The sequence below is a fragment of the Talaromyces rugulosus genome, chromosome III, assembly GCF_013368755.1.
Source record: "Talaromyces rugulosus chromosome III, complete sequence".
NCBI classification, from domain to species: Eukaryota; Fungi; Ascomycota; class Eurotiomycetes; order Eurotiales; family Trichocomaceae; genus Talaromyces; species Talaromyces rugulosus.
The window spans coordinates 424,615-440,865 of NC_049563.1; the positions used below are offsets into that span (position 1 = coordinate 424,615).

The following is a 16,251-nucleotide window of genomic DNA, read 5'->3' on the forward strand; positions in this document are numbered from 1 at the left end:
AGAAACGGTGCGAGCCTTCAAAGTCCAGGTTGGGACATGGGGACTACTTTGCTGTCCCATCGCCCGGGTTGTAAATATACTATATGTTCCACACATTCATGTGCAAGAAACAATCAAATCCCCAAATACCACTTCATACGCTCGTAGACAAAGAAGCCAGTGGCAGCCATGGGTACGACTTTGAGGTACCCAATAGTCAAGCCAACCCAGAAACCCCGGAATCCTCTCTCAAAGTAGATTTTCCGGGCGGTCTCGGCCATGTTGAGTCGTTTACCATCGCCCATGGCACCGCCGACCTGCATTCGCCGACGGATAATCTCGAGCGGGTATGACGAGGTTTGTGCCACAAGGCCAGAAACCGCGCCAGAGAAGAGCTCGGCGGAGGCGGTAAGCTGCACACGGAGCTTGCCAGGCTGGTCCTTGGACGGCGATGGGGTCTCTGACTTTGGCATTGTTGTGTATGGCGCAAAATTTGGCGTGCGGAGAACATCCCCGATCGTATCGTGAACCAAGAACGACACACCAGCATATGGAACCATGCCCACCACTGTTGCCGCAAATCCTCGGTAAAAATTGGCAAGACCGGTTCGAGGAGTGACCGCTTTTATAGACGAAGAAACAGTCTGCGCTGTGGCCATGGCAGTCGAAGAGCCGTTTCCAGATGCCGTCGCCGCCGCGACGGGCCGCGACGAGGCTTGTTCATGATATATCTGCGAACAAATGGTTCTAAAGGACGAGCGAGACGTCTTTTTCGTCTCAAACGCTAACCGAACCCTGATGACTTCGAGGGGATATGTGAAAAACACCGAGGTTACCCCAGCCAGGCTTCCCGAGATCAAGCGCCGAAACGGGGTCTCTTTATCTTTGGTCGGAATGAAAATTGCCCTAACCTGTTCGTATGCAAGAAATTTGATCGCCGCATATGGAAATATTCGTAGCAGCGTCGCCGAATGACCCTTGTATAAACCTCGAGCGCCTTCAAATCGCTTGATGTCACGCATCGCCATCGCTAACCCGGACCAACTTCCAGAGTATTTGGCAAACTGAGGATTGGACGCCTGGAACAAGATTTTGACGCGATCAAGAGGAGCGACGACTGTTTTTGCCTGTAATAAAAGCAAAATACATCAGCAACCGAATTTCTTTTTGCCCATGTCCTTCCAAACTTACAGCACAACCCGCTATCCCTCCTGCCAATCCACTTCGCGACACATATTCAAGACTGCGCTTATCGACCGGCTTGCGGGCATTCAACGGTGTCTCCACGAGCTTCTGCGATACAGCCTCGTCCGAGGCCGTCGTCGTCGTCGTAGCCGCGGTTGACATGTTTTGAGGCGGAGCCGCTTCCAGGACTGGAAGCCCGTTTGCGCGTGATGATGCAGACGGGCTGCTTATTCTCGTTGGCTGCGCAACCTGGTGATAGAGAGCAATACTTGTTGGTGACGACTCGAGTGAAGCATGATCTGGCGGTTCACTGTTCATTGAATCAGTTGGTCGCAGAGTGGAGAGATCTCTCGGTCCCGCGGAAGAGTGGCGCAGAATGATGATGACCTTTCTTCGGAAGTAGGCTTCTCTCGGGCTCGGCTATGACTGATACGCCGGGGTAACAACCGAAACACACCAGGCCGAGACACACTTGAGTCAAAAAAACAACACAACGAGGTATTGACTCAAGACTACAAAATGATGACGGTGAAAAAAGGGCCGTACGGCTTTTGTATGCAGTGCTTCAAAGCGTTTTCATCTCTCGGAAAGCCGCGGCGTACCCACCGAGGTCTCGTGACCACACCCGAGGCGTTGCCGATACGGCTATCCTCGCATTATTAATTCCAATTCTCGTCGATCGGAGTGGTTGATTATGTCTATGGATCTAGGAGAAAAAAGTAGTATATGGATTGTATGCGACCGCTAAACCCCAAACATCGCCGGCCAACTCCCAAGTAAACAAATTCAACTCAAACAGTCCACCCAAACACCACCACCCTAATGCCCATCTAATCAAGCAAGCAAGACCCATGCATGACAGCAACTATTGCTGTCTGTAAGATAGAAAACTTGAGAAAAATGACATATTATGCACAAAGAGACTCGTGGCTCATAAATTTCCAAACGCTCTTCCAAATGCACAAAACGATCAAAATCGCACCGTTGATAAGATCGGCTCTTAGAACTTGTATCGCGAGCCTTGTCGAGATAGAGGCTTGCCCTGTTTGTTGGCCGCTTTCAACTCTTTCACCTCGTCTGCCACCCGCTTTACCCGCTTTGTAGGACGCCCAGCATCAACATGAAGGTGCCCCAACTCGCTCAGCGCCGTGGTGTTTTTCCACTTCAGACATCGGTGTCTCTGGTCATCTGCGAAAACCTTGGTCCGGGTGGTCATTCGCTTGGTGGGAGGTTCCTCCGACTCGGCCCTTTCGGTTGCCTGGGTGAGATAGTCGTTCCGAGATTTCATGTACTTGGTGATGTGACCACGTTGGAGTTGAAGTTCTTTCCTTAATTTGATCTCGCGGAGACCGCGCGTATCAAGCCAGCGAACAAGCTCTTCCAGCTGCTCGGGCTCGTCATAGTACCCCCAGTGGCGAGCGTCGAGGAGGCTGGTTTCACCTTCCTCGTGTTTCTTGCGTTCGGCAGGAGTCACTCGGTGCTCCTTGGCATAATTTTTTCGAATGTGTTCTGGCGGGTCGATGAACCCCTCTCGTTCCATGTCATCAGGCCCCTGCACCCATAGTCGGCCGTTGGCATATTTCGCGTCAGCTGTCGAGCTGTTTGGAAGGCCTTCATAAGGCATCGCATTGCGCTCAAACCACCAGTATCGGTTGCAAAACCGGTCTTTCCCCAGGCACCTGGTTCTCGGGCAATCTGCCTCTCGAAGATCGTTATCGACAGTTGCGATTTCTTCTTCCAAGGCTGTAATCTTGGCCTCTTGGTCTTCGATCTTCTTCAATATGCGTTGGTATGTCTTGGAACCCTTTGGCTGCTTCGCCAACTGTTCTCTCCGCTCTCGCTCTGCTTCGAGTCGACGTTTGCGCTCGAGAATTCGATCTGTTCCTCCGCGAAGAGATGGACCCTCGTCTTCCGTGTCCATCATTTCATCGGTATCGACGTCATCTTCAGATCTCACAGAATCCAACATTTCCACGTCAACAGTAGATGAAGAAGGCTTCTCTTCTTTGCCTGATTTTTCTTTCTCCTTTTCAGCTCCTTCCTTTTCAGGCTCCGGTTCATGCGCCTTCTTCTCGGCATGAAGTTTACGCAGTTCTTCGAGTCTGTACAAAAAATGTCAATATGTTCTGGTCATCCAATAAAATAAGAGGCTCGACTTACGCTGCTTTCCGTGCTCGTTGATGCTCGATCTTTTCCTTGCGGTGTTCCGTCATTTGGTTGCTACATTCCTCGAGGTAATTCCTGATAGCCTTGGTCTCGAGACTAAGCAAGCAAATAATCTGCAGCGCGGTAATCCGGAGGTTGACATCAAGCGTGCTGTATTGTGTCGATACGCTTTCCTGGGTTGGCTGAATGTGCAGGGGAACGAGGTGTTTCAATATTCCTTCGCACACCTTCTCCATTTTCGGTCGCATTGACAGTTGATGTAACAGCCCGGCCATAATCACCTGCCAACCACCGTTTCGGAAATCACGTTTGCGCAGTCGATCAATCCAGTCGTACTGTTCAAACAGTTCAGTAGCTCGATGCACCCGAGGTTCTTCCGCGTCGGAAACGTCCCCATTTTCCAAGTTTTCTTTCAAAGTAGCAGCTTCAGCTTTTGCCAGGCTACTTCTTGTGGTCATCCGGGTAACGACTGGTTCTGGCTCAGGTGTCGGTTCAGACCCATCTTCGTCCTCGGAGTCCGAGTCATCGGATTCTGCCTGGGGGAGATCAGGGAGAGACACTTGGATGGCGCCATCATTATCCTTCTGGGCGTTGACCAACTTTTTGAGAACTGCACAGTGTAATTCAACAAACAATTCACAGTCGGCTTCGTCTGATGAAAAACGGACAGCTTCCACAAAATCGTCAAAAGTGAAAGAGTCCAGCTGAAAGACTTCGCAGTATACATTTAGTGTGTTCCAAGTCTCGAGGAAAAGACTGACAGACTCCGGCTTGATTTCATGCGGTAGAATATTGTCATCATCGGTGATCTCAGAACTATGGTTGAGGTCAAGCTTCAGCTTCGGTCGAGATTTCCGTCCAGGATCGTGCTTCAGGTCCAAATCTTCAATTGGATACTTGATAACGGGTGGAGGCGGTGGCTCGATCTTCAAAGGGACTACCGGAACCAGTGGCTTCCTTTCGGCCTCTTCATCGTTAACTGGTGAAGGCCCTGCTCCCTGCTGCGCGGAAACTAGGAACGAAGGATCCCCATTTAGAGAACGCTTGTATTCCATAAATTGCTCGGCCTTGTTCCTGGCTAGCTCTTGAGGAGACAGTTTTGTTTTCGTCACGTTCCCAGTTGCCGGTTTCAGTTCGGGCAGCTTCTTGGAAGAGAAAAATCCGAAATGGCCATCTTGATCGGCCCTTTTAAGGGCCTTCTTCTCGGCAACGCGAGCTCCGTACTGTAGATGTTTCGGGACCTCTATCGGGATCTTGTATTCCTCGGCGATTGACGGTTTCACCAGCCAAGGGGCTCCATTCCATGATTCTCGGGTGGTATTGTTTTTGATGAAAGCGCGAAGCATCTGCTTGGAAAAGGTCTTGCGGTCGCGCGTAATATGGTCCTGATCAAGTAGAGCTTCTTCGTTGGGACGGTCGACGATTCTAACCAAGTACCTCGCGTACGCCTCGGATTTCACAGCGCCGTCGGTGTAGTACTGGCGCGGAAAATTCATCTTATCTCGTATGATTCCGTGTAGCCGCGTGTTATCCTTCAAAACGGTGGCGACGTGTTCTCCGGGGTAAAAGTCCTGTTTGAATTCCTGCACGGGTCAACTTGCTGCCGGCAACACGACGGTTCGTCAACTTACTTCGTATATCTCATCAACTGGAAACCAATTATCAGTCACAGTCGCAAGCCATAATTTCTTAATATCCACATACCTAGGTGGTCCACTCTTGACACGGTCGAGAACTGCACTCGGCGCAGTATAGGCTCCTTCAAAGCATCTGGAAAGGCGCTGTTAAGCTCTCGGGACTCTGTCATCTGGTTGCAGTCAATATCTGGCAGCGGCGGCGGCGGCGGCAGCAGGTGGAAAGCGTACTTCACTCTGCAAAGCTTCGTAAAAATTCAAGCCGGAATGGCCGGTGATTTCACAAATAAAGCGGGTTTGTTTGTAGAAATCCCGTCGATGGAGATACGACTCGTAGGTGGTGAAGACCTCATTGGTCTCGGGAATGACCCAAACCTGTTGTTATACACATCTTTGATCAGAAAAGGAAATCGTTGTGTCTGGGTAGCCGCGTATCCGTACCTCGGAGCTGTCATCTTCAATTGGCGGTTGCGGAAGATATTGAACAGGTTTCCTCTTAAATAACACCTAGGCCAGCCGTTATTCCGCCATTCTTTCCATTTAATAAAAAAAAATCCATCCCATACCATTATCCTCGAACGAACAAAAAATCGGCGATATTTTCCACCATGTAGAAGTCAAGCGGCGCGTCAAAAGGTCACCGTCCTAAAAAGGCAAGAAATTAGTTTTTTGTCATGTGAATAAATTTCGCAAAACGAAAAAGCATAGGTTCGTGTGGATGGTGACGCGAGGGACTGCGCGGTGTGTTCCACGTGGAAACCCAAATTGCTTCAAGGTCGCAGGACTTGCCTGTTATACGCGTTCAACACGCCTCGTTCAGGCGTGCGGGGACGGGCGGTTTGGTGTCGAATGACGTGGGGAGAATTGAGAGCTCGGGCTGGTGAGCACGGCGGAGGCGCGTTGTGGTGGAGGATATTGGTCGTTGTAAAGCTTTCCCTTTTTTTTTTTTTTATTATTATTTTAGCGCCGGGCAGTAGGGACGGGGATAAACGCGTTGTTGCGGCGGGGTATAAGCGTAGAGAGCTGATGGGAACGAGGTTGAGGGCGTGGGTGGCGGTGATGTGGTGGAGGTGGAGGTGGAAGTGGTGGTGGTGGTGGTGACAAAAGAGGCAGAAGGAGGAAGGAGGAAGGAGGAGAGAAGGAAAGAGAGAAGGAACGAAGCGGTGGAGGCCAAGAAAGGGACCTACAGGGCGCTCCCGGCCCAGGCGGCCCGCTGATTGGGCCAGACGAGGAGAAGAACGACGAGCCCGCGCCGGGGAAGCGGACCCGCTCGGCTCTCGCGCACCCGGTGCATGCGCGCTTTTTGCTGCTGGAAAAAATGTGCAAAATATAAAATCCCCGTCAGACAAGACACGGTCCACGGTTGCATCGGATTCTCTGTGTTGTGTGTTGTGTTAGGGGGGTGGTGGCTGCAATCTGGTAGTCGTGGGCAGCTGCTTACCGTTAGGGGCAAAGCCTGCATGGCCACTCTCTCTCTCTCTCTGACTCTCTTAGCCCGGCAACTTTCTACTCAGCACAACAACACTGACGAATTTCTCCACGATATCACCTGTTTCTCTGTCTTTGACACGCAGTATGAGTGCGGCCTGCCCTCGTGCAACTATTTCCTATTTGGGTAATTTTTTTTTTCTCGTTTTGGTCTGATGAGTGCGTGTTGACCATGTAGCTTCAACTAGTGCTGTTCGCCATGGTTTGATTTTCGAGTTGGCTAATATCAGCTATTCATTCAAATATTATCGCGCTATTTGACTGCCTTGATTACAAAAACCAATAGACCAGATATCAGCCTTTTCTAGGTTCTTGGCATATATGCGAGCTGTCCAGCATCCGACGACGCGACATATCGGTATATCCTGCTCAGCCACAACCATCGGATCACCACCAGGATTAAATATCCCCACGTTGAAATTCAATATACTATTGTTCTTACCCAAAATGTGAAACCCCGCGATATTTGAATCTTCTACAAGGTTGGTGTCAAGCGATGTCTGTTTGTTCCTCCGTCAACCAGCAGCACTGCTCGGATGGTATAGTATATTTGCAGTCTATCGTGACTGCGTAATCCCTGTGCCATTCCAGTTAATTCTCCAGGTAATCCTGTAACTAATATTCGCCTGCATGAACTTCGTTGCGCTGTTCAAAGCGTCTTTGTTCGGCCTGTTGGAAACCCTGCTCCTTTGAACTGAGCTGCATCGAAACCCTAATTGCAATGACGTCGACGGATAAATCGGGTGGACAATCACTCAGGCACTCACAAGCCCCCTAGACGAGCTGCTCCCAGTAATAAGCCCTAACAGTAGTATCTAACACCCACAAGCGACAACCCGTCAAGAAGACAGGCACAAAAAAAAGCCGCAACAAGATTAGGGACAGTGGTCGATCGCCTGACAGAGAAAGATGCGCCGAGCCGAGAGTGACGAGTCCGGGTCCCGCACGCTAATCCCATTTTGGTCATAGCTCAGAGCCGGAGGTTGAGTGCAGGGCGCGCCGCGATTGGTTGGGAAGCTGCTGCCAAGTGGGGCGCCTGCAGCTCTCCACCACGTGAAAATACAAATTTTGATCGTGCAATTATGTAATCTATATACATGTATAAACCAGTTGACAAATGTATTAGAATTTAATTATATATCGAATGAAGGGCCGGTGTATTAGGTTGCATAATAATGACCATGTAAGAAAATTTACAAGTGGCGCTGTGGCGGATCATGACGGAAGGTGGCCAAACACCATCAATATACCAATTATATCAACTAATGTTGACTTGAATTTCACTCAAAGTAATTTAGCATCAGTAATTACACTCGAAATTTCCTTCGAAAATGGGGTGAGGCAATCAAAAACTCCAACGCTTACCCCAATTGACATATCTATACACCAGCTACACTCACCACTACAGCGTCCGTAACTGGTCGTCCTCGGAATGGCAAACCGCCTGACCAAGGCTCATCGCAGACACACCCACAATAATCAAAGCTGCAGGTATCCCCCTATCTCGCGGCATAGACGATCCTCGACCACCAGAAATTAGTGTCACCAAGGGCATCAGATTCAACGAGGCTGGAGACAATGCACGCGAAAACTTTGTTTTGAGTGAAGAAACACAGGAGAACATTACAAAGACGAATCGCAGGCCATATGATCGTGTTGTTTGCGGTGTGCTGCTGAGGGCGTATATGCTTGCCCCTCGCCAGTTTCGTGTAAGGTAAGCAAGTACATGTAACTACTGCGTAATGACGGAAAAGAAAAGAAAACTGAGGATATCCAGTGGGGATGGCATGTGGGACGATGAAATGGAATGGGTCCCGGTTCGCAAATTATACCATGACTTGTGGCCAGATGAAGAGATCAACAGTCCGTTGGAATATTAAATATATCAATATGAAAATTTTGGAATTTGATTAATTTCTAAAATTATCTAACTGGTAAAAAATACAACCATGAAGCTAACCCAGCTGCCCACCACCCCCAGAGCGGAATAAGAGCTCATAAACATCAGTGGCACAAACTCGTACCGGTTAAAGCCAAAGACAATCTGGTGGATGAGCGAGCAGTAGATAATCAGCGGAATGCTGATGGCAATGTACACAAAAGAGAATCGGTCTAGCAAGAACACACGCGGCCGCTCCGGAACGGGTGCAACTCGGTCAAAGGCAAACAGAAACAAGATCAGCCAGAAGATCGTATACACCGTCTTCACCGGAAATTCAGTGGCCGTAAAGAGAAGCGGGAACAGAGAGACATGGCCGGCCACGGCCAGTGGTCGAAAGGCGCCCAAGTACCGCCGGTCTTTTAGTGCGATCAAACTGAAAGGAATAATAATCAGGAGAACGGCTTTCTCGTGCACATGCCAGCCGAAGAGGAAAGACGCATAGCCACACAGTGTAACTGCGCCTACGAAGATATCCCATTCTGGACGGAACCACAGTTTGATAAGAGATAGCTAGAACATGTTAACACACACAATGCCAAACTACCGGGTTCATACGTACCAGTTGGAAGAAAAGGGTCAGACCAAAGGTATGCTCCTTGGTGATTTGCGGAAGTACCGCAAACGAACTATCGCCAACCAAGCCCCGAGTGACACTCTGTGCGGCTTCGTAATTAACAGACAGACCCAGACGAGGGCCAACTTTGAGAATATCAGTCATTTCCGGCGTCAAACAAAAAGAATTCATAGAAAAACATACGTGGAATCAGCAATCGGTCTGTAAAAGCATACATGGCCCAAATATTTGGAGCCCAGTACGCATGTGTAAGACCACGAGAGAACGGGAAGAGCCGATCTTTCAGTTGAAGCAATTGGCTCCAGTAAGCAAAGGGCCCGAATGCCAGCGCAAAGATAGCAACCACGCTAACCCCGAGCTTGATCGTGTTCCAAATCTGGGGACGAAATCGCGGGCTAAGGCAGTAGGACCTCAGCAGGTAAACAAACCAAGCCAGAGACAGGTATAGGTATATATGTTTGAGACACAGCAGCACAGCAAAAGATATCCCGCTGTAGAGAAGGGTCGATTGCCTGCGCGCCCAGATGATCGACAAGATCAAAATTCCGTACAGAAACCCATTATATTGGAAGTGGATGTGGTCGATGATGAGTAGGCCGGGCGAAAGCAGGATCGAGAGACTCGCAATGTGCGCCAGATTTGTGTTGTCCGGGTGGACGGATTTGACATATCTGCATGCGAAGTCAGTGAGCGCCCGCTATATAAAGATAAATATAACCAACCGGTTCAATGCAAACGCCAAAACCAGCTCCGTGACAATCACCGTCGCGCGTTGAAAGTATACAGTCTGCCACGAGTCGTAGTTGAGGTTGTTCACAACCAGCATGGCAGGGTCCGCATAGTACGCGACCTGCGAAAGAACCCATTCAAAGGCAGCGAAAAAAGGTGGATAATCGAGGGTCCATTCCGACGTTTTCTGCACAACGGTTTATGAGCGGAGCTCCGGATGACTTTTTCGTCTGCTTTTCATACCTCGTAATACCATTCCTGCACGGGGAGAGAGTTGGTAATGGCAAGCCAATTGCGGTGTACTTCAAAATCGGTCGACTTGCTATACACAAGAAAAATTAGTTTCTGGCAGGCAATCCACGATGCGCGCGCAACAAACGTACTATGCGGGAAAGAGGAGCACCTTGAAGGCTGCTGCAACCAGGGCGCATTGCGCCAAAGAGGGGTAGAAATCAGGCATTTGCTGATGGTGGTTGCATGGTCGAGCTTGAAAGGAAAGTAACTTGACGGAATCCGTACGAAGGAGTGAATGCTGAACGACTGCAGAATGGAAGCCACGGACTGCGGACATGAAGCAATCGCACTGAGGCGGCACGTGACCCGTCGTCATCCGCGGCGTGAGGCCAAGCTGTCAAGAAGCTAATTGGTCAGCATCGTCCCCCATGCATGTGCAGTCTCTCATCTTGCTGGCCCCTTGGAGTTGATTTGATTCTGTAACATTATTGCTTAGATTTTTTCTTTCTGCTGTAGCTACTTCTTGAGGGTTTATTTGCTTGTTTTGCTATTGTAGATAGGGCGGCGCTTGATACGGGTGATTCAAGATTGAAGACACCACACGAACACCATTGCAGCCATGAAGCTTTCAGCGTCTCTGGCCTTTTGCTTGACAGCTGTCAGCGCCCAGTCGGTTATTGAGAGCGTCAGCTTTGGATATGGAAACAAGTAAGTTTGTTTCGGTGCAAGTTGATCATCCTGCTAATGCTCGACTTCAGGATATCTGAAAGCGCAGGCAGCATCCCCGGGTGGACTGTCAAGGGCGAAGCTCACCAGCCACAAATTGTCTGTATTCTGTTGAGGAGTTTCCATGGCATGACTAGCTAACATATTTGCAGCTCTCAAACAAGGTGATTCTAACACCTCCAGACCCTGGCCACACAAGAGGCTCTTTATGGGCCGAGAATGCGTATGTTTGGATGTACTTTATATAACTTTTGGTCTTGCTAATTTTTTATTCTCTACAGTCTTTCAGAGTCCAGCTGGAACGCAGAATTCCAGTTCCGAGCCAGTGGCCCAGAAAGAGGCAGCGGCAATCTTCAAGTATGGTATGTCAAAGACGGTGAGAGCAGCATTGGCTCGTCGAGCATCTACACGGTGGGAAAATTTGACGGGTTCGTCTTGACTATCGACACCCACGGCGGAAGAGTGAGTCACTATTATTTAGGTGCCAATGTATCGCACTAATGTGTTCTTTTGCAGGGCGGAAGCATTCGCGGCTTTCTCAACGACGGCTCCATAACTTACAACCAGCACGCCAATGTTGACAGTCTAGCCTTTGGCCACTGCGATTATCCATATCGCAATCTGGGCCGTCCATCTATAGTCGAAATCAAGCATTCCGGCGCGATATTCGAGGTCATTGTCGACCAGAAACTGTGCTTTCAAACCACCAAAGTCGGCCTCCCGTCGGGCTACAAGTTTGGCGTCACGGCCGCCACCCCAGACACCCCGGATTCCTTTGAAGTCTTCAAATTCGCCGTGACTCCAGGCCCGCAGGCCGTGACACCTCCATCTGGACAATCGCAGCAGCAGCAGCAGCAAGTCCCAATCCAAAGGCGCGAGCAAGCAATCAACCCCGGCGCGCTCAACGACATCAACAGCCGTCTAGCCCAGCTAGGCCAGGAAATCTCACAGCTATCACAAAAGAGCGAAGCCCGGCACCAGGAGCTGCTCAACAAAGCCGCATCTGGCTCCTCTTCTCCCCCTTCTTCCTCAGGACCCGATCTGAGCCAACTCACCGACCGTCTTCAACGCATCGAGAATGCGCTCTCACAACTGCAGCGTGATGTCGACGGCAGGGATTATCGAAAACAGTTCATGCAGCTACACAAAGCAATTGAAACCTCGCACATCAGTTTAACTGAAGCGCTTCTCGGCAGTGCGTCTTTTTTTTTTTTTCCCCCTCTCTTCTTATTGACATACCAAAGCTAATAATCTACCAGTGATATCCTCTGCAACACCTCGCATGGGCCTTTTCATCTGCGTGGTCATCATCTTCCAGCTCATTCTCGCCGGTACCTACATCTTCTACAAGCGTCGACGCAACGGCATGCCCAAGAAGTTTCTGTAAATGAATTTTGATTGAATTCTTTTAACTCGCTAAATAAAAAAAGAGGAAATGACGTGATGATTTTTTATTCATCTGTTTGTTTTTCGGGGGGTTTTTTTTTGTTTTCTTTTTTTTTTGGCATGCCAGATATATTTGGCTTTGTTTTGTTTTTATCTGTAAAGCTGGTTTTTTGATGGAAATGAATGCATGTAGTTAAATTTAGTGGTTAGTAGTGTACAACAATTGCATCGCGATTTAGTCCTCTCCTTGCAGTAATTGGTATGCTTTACACTTAGGGTCTGAACGGACTTTGTATCCATGAATCAACGAGTCTTATGATAAAAAGGTCATGCTAATAATAATAATAATAATAAAACATTCCACGAACCGCCCTATCAGCATCAAAAAAAGGCACTGGTCCCTAAATACACTGGTGCTGACTGAGCAGACATTCTGAATAAAATAAGATCAAATAATGCCCGTTCGACTAAAAAGAGAGCATCAGAAAAGAAAAGAAAGAAAAGCGGATTCGTCGCCAGATGCATGCTGATGATAATAGACTCAACGAGAGAAGACAAAAGAAACAAAAGAATAATGCCCAAAACAAACAAACTCCTGTTCGCCATGAAAGTAATCTTGAAACCCCTGTTACAAAATAAAATAAATAATCACAACTCCCAAAATGACCAAGTTCCCAATAAACAAAGACAAATCTTGAGAGAGAGAAAAGGAAATTTTTTCTTGGCAAAACAAACCGCTTTCGTTCTATGATACATGAGATGCAGGCTGGCCTTGGGCTTACTGCTGTCCAAAGTCTATCACACAAGTCACGAAAGACGGGTTTTCCGATGTATGCGAACTTGTTGATGATTTTAAACAATGACTGGTTGGCTCCGTTTCGTCGAGTGAAACGATGTCCAATAAATAAAGTGATCATGGAGATGACTGAAGAGTCCCGATGCGGCGAGTGATCAACTCTTTGAGGGCCTCAAGGGACTCCAGCTCCGTCTGAGCGCGAGGCGCACCAACTTCCGAGGAAGCAAGCAGTGCATCAATCAGATGATTGACTCGGTCTGGCTGTATAGGTTGAGGTTGAGAATCTTGAGTGTCGCTGCCCTGAGTCGCAAATGAGACGAGGTTGGCAATAGCCTCGCGGTCTGCCGAAGACCGGGAACTCAATATCGATGCTGCTGCTTCGATATCTGATGAAATCTGCGGAGCGGCAGATTTGTAAAACTCTGTTGCTCGCTCAACCAGTTCGTCCAGCTTCTTACATGCGTGATCGCTGTACATTTTGGCTCCAGCAGCTCGAACATCAGCCTGAACGTTCTCTATCCTAACGCGCTCGATAAAGTTGAGCTTCACTCCATGCTCCGAAACTCGATAAACGATTCCTTGGGACTCGGTTTCTTGCAGCTCTTCAACCTCTGAATCCTCAGGCAAGATATCGACATCGATCACGCGAGCGTTTCTGGGTCGTCGAATGCGAGATTTACTGGTATATGTCTCGTTATCGCTACTATTAACATGGAGCTCGTGGTCAATGTGATTAGGACACATCCAGTTGTGAAAAGTCTTGTCACTGGGGTGCAGCTGTTTTGGTGGATTTGACAAAGGAGGATCTGTGCAATCAATATGCCACCAGCACGGGCAATAGTCGCATTGAATCATGGGGCGTGTACCATTTGATGTCAACCCACAAGAAACACAGACGATGATCTTTCCCTTGGCATCGAATAGTCGGGTCATATACTCTAGTTCGGCCTTTCCTTCGCGTCTACCCCTACCATGAGGTCCGCTTCTCAGGTTGGTGGCCACTTGCTGATACACTCCTCCTTTGCCGGTTTGCACGCCCTGGTAGTATTCGCGAATATTGGTAGGGAGCTGGAAGTCGTGTTCTTCCTGTTCGAGAGTCTGGACAAGAGAACCAAACGAATTCCGCATTTGGCATGACGGGCAGAACCATTGTCCCTCGGGGGGATTGGCAGGGTCCAGAGGGGGGTCAAGACATGAGAAGTGATACGAATTGACACACCCATCACAGCATAGTAGGTTTCCGGAGCGCGCACACTGTCGACAATTGTCATTATTTTCAGGTCCTTCGTCGCGCGGAGCAGCAGTCTTAGTGGAACGCCGCCGATTTCTCGTTTTTCGAACCTCGACCACGCTGTCATCAAATGACGAATCCGACGAGCTGTCCGCGCTCAAGGAAGATCGAATCCGGCTTTCCCTTGTGATTTCGGGGAAGTTGTCGCGTCGTGTACGTTTCGCGATTGATGCCGCGTCTTCCACTTCTTCATCCATGGCTTCATCTACCTGCTGTTTCTGATCAGCGGCATCGTCTGTATTCGAGGCCGGGGCGGGCAGCACTTCCGAGTCGCGAGCTCGTTTCCTTCCTCTGGTAACAGGAGTCCCTATCGCAGGGGTTTCAGTTGCCTTGGGTTCGGCCGATTTTGCCGATGACAGAGAACTAGCGCTGGCTGTAGACAGAGAACGGTTGACTAGAGCCGGAACAAGAGCATCTTTAGAGAGAATGCTGCTTTTGTAAGCATCCCTCATGACTACCTTGAACATAGCCTTCTGGACCGAGTCGGGATTCTTTCTCATCACGCTATCCAGGATAGAAAGCGCGAAAGGATCCGAGGAGCCTTGATCCCACAGGTGCCGAAGACCCTGTGTGACAGCTCGGTTTCCAGCCTCTTCGGCGACACGAAGGGCAACTTGCACCACAGACCGGAGTTTCTCGACGTCATATTCTTTAGAGGGAAAAATCGGGAGCGAGGTTGGGTCGGCGATGGTCACGGGAGTATCACTTCCAGATACAAGGTTTCCTTGGCTGACAACCTTCTTCGATCCCTTCTTGAGGTCTTTGACCTCTTTAATAGCCTCCTTGACCGGTTTCGGTATTTTGATTCCAGCTTTGCGTTTGTCGGCGACCGAAGGCGATTGACCCAAAGGTCGCATGGACAAGAGGGCGGGATTCTGACCGTACCAGGCACTCGACCAAGGGTAGTCCTTGAAGCTTGGCTGGGGGTCTCTCATGGTGGGTTCCGGCCAGTCTGAATTGGCGATCAGCTGATCGATCGACAGCTTCCCATTGACCGACATCTCCGCGTCCAGCTTTCGGTTACAGAGATCTTTGTCAGCGTTTGTTTTGTAAGTGCTGGACGGTCCCAGGGGCTGGGGCTCTGCTGTGTTGTCGCGGGAATCGTCAAGAATCTCGATCCCGATGCGCGAGTTGCGGCCAGTGCGCCGTTGCTTGCGAGGGCGTGCGGATTCGGTGAATTCCGACGCTGGGAGAGTGGTTATCGGAGTCGATGGACGAGAGTTATTCGAAGTAGCACGAGAACTCGAGCGCAGGTTTGGTGCCATTGTTCTCGGGGGGGAAGGGGAATTGTTGCTATTACTCTCTGACAAAGAGGGTGAATAGCGCAGGACAGGGGAGCGCCTGCACAATAGAGTTAGCTCGGGGAAAAAAAAGCAAAGTGGCAGAAATAAAACCTACCCAGGCAGATAATTCCCAAAGCTGGCTGCAAAAGCACCAGGCTCTGCCGTTGAGTCGTGGTCTGTCCCCGCGTAGTCTCCGGGTCGAGGGAGAGAGGAAAGGAAGAAGAACGGGAGCGCCGAGCAGGGGACTTTTTTTCGGGAGCCCTGCAAGTCACACCCTAAAGCGGCAATGTAAGGGAATCCCCGACACCACCGGCGATGTATCCTGCTGTCTGAACAGCTAGCTGATGGCTTCGTGCGTTTTCTGCTGTCTTCCCAAATAACCAGTCAACTCTGAGACGCTATTCAGGATGTTAAGCGCCCAGAGTGGTTTCAGGGGTGTTTGCCCCTTTCCTGATAGAAAAGTAGTCGCGAATAAATAAAGCAGTAGAAGACCGTTTCCAGGCTAAAGCCACTCTTCTGAATGACAGGCCTTTTAAATCAGGAGATGTTGTGATAGTTTTTTCTTCGTCAGGGTTCTCTTTCTTCGCTCACTGGAAAAACTGAGCCCCAAAGCCGCCAGTGCCAAGTGAGGATGAAAATGACTGCTCGCCGTAGACTGCAATAGAATTACTACAGCGCGGACAGTATGTAAAAGAAACCCACTCAAAGATATTCCTTTGAGACGTTAAAAGGGTCAACGTGGTGCGCCTTTCGGTCAGGGTAGACAGTGTCGAGGGGCGGAAGGGGTGAGCGACGCAATGGTGGCAAGAACACCAAGAACAAGAGATGGGAGTTTTTG

General features: G+C 49.5%; 5 protein-coding genes across 5 annotated transcripts; 2 read left to right on the top strand and 3 right to left on the bottom strand.

The window, feature by feature from the left end:
- Window positions 1-113: 113 nt before the first annotated feature.
- Window positions 114-1,482, bottom strand: TRUGW13939_05009 (uncharacterized protein; the record flags this gene model as incomplete). The annotated part of the gene is made up of 2 exons (XM_035488174.1): window positions 114-1,106; window positions 1,171-1,482. 2 exons carry the CDS (start codon window positions 1,480-1,482, stop codon window positions 114-116), a joined length of 1,305 nt encoding a protein of 434 aa, XP_035344067.1.
- Window positions 1,483-2,164: 682 nt separating this feature from the next.
- TRUGW13939_05010 (uncharacterized protein) lies at window positions 2,165-10,157 on the bottom strand (the record flags this gene model as incomplete). Its single annotated transcript, XM_035488175.1, has 12 exons — window positions 2,165-3,266; window positions 3,325-4,913; window positions 4,962-4,978; window positions 5,035-5,137; window positions 5,196-5,339; window positions 5,406-5,471; window positions 8,401-8,904; window positions 8,954-9,093; window positions 9,152-9,639; window positions 9,691-9,884; window positions 9,941-10,019; window positions 10,081-10,157. 12 exons carry the CDS (start codon window positions 10,155-10,157, stop codon window positions 2,165-2,167), a joined length of 4,503 nt encoding a protein of 1,500 aa, XP_035344068.1.
- On the top strand, window positions 7,784-8,332 carry TRUGW13939_05011 (uncharacterized protein; the record flags this gene model as incomplete). The annotated part of the gene is made up of 3 exons (XM_035488176.1): window positions 7,784-7,788; window positions 7,906-8,166; window positions 8,230-8,332. 3 exons carry the CDS (start codon window positions 7,784-7,786, stop codon window positions 8,330-8,332), a joined length of 369 nt encoding a protein of 122 aa, XP_035344069.1.
- A 393-nt stretch (window positions 10,158-10,550) lies between the features above and the next one.
- Window positions 10,551-12,044, top strand: TRUGW13939_05012 (uncharacterized protein; the record flags this gene model as incomplete). Its single annotated transcript, XM_035488177.1, has 6 exons — window positions 10,551-10,639; window positions 10,690-10,756; window positions 10,810-10,880; window positions 10,939-11,119; window positions 11,174-11,852; window positions 11,917-12,044. 6 exons carry the CDS (start codon window positions 10,551-10,553, stop codon window positions 12,042-12,044), a joined length of 1,215 nt encoding a protein of 404 aa, XP_035344070.1.
- A 912-nt stretch (window positions 12,045-12,956) lies between these two features.
- TRUGW13939_05013 (uncharacterized protein) lies at window positions 12,957-15,395 on the bottom strand (the record flags this gene model as incomplete). Its single annotated transcript, XM_035488178.1, has 1 exon — window positions 12,957-15,395. The coding sequence occupies one exon, from the start codon at window positions 15,393-15,395 to the stop codon at window positions 12,957-12,959; it is 2,439 nt and encodes an 812-aa protein (XP_035344071.1).
- Window positions 15,396-16,251: the final 856 nt, after the last annotated feature.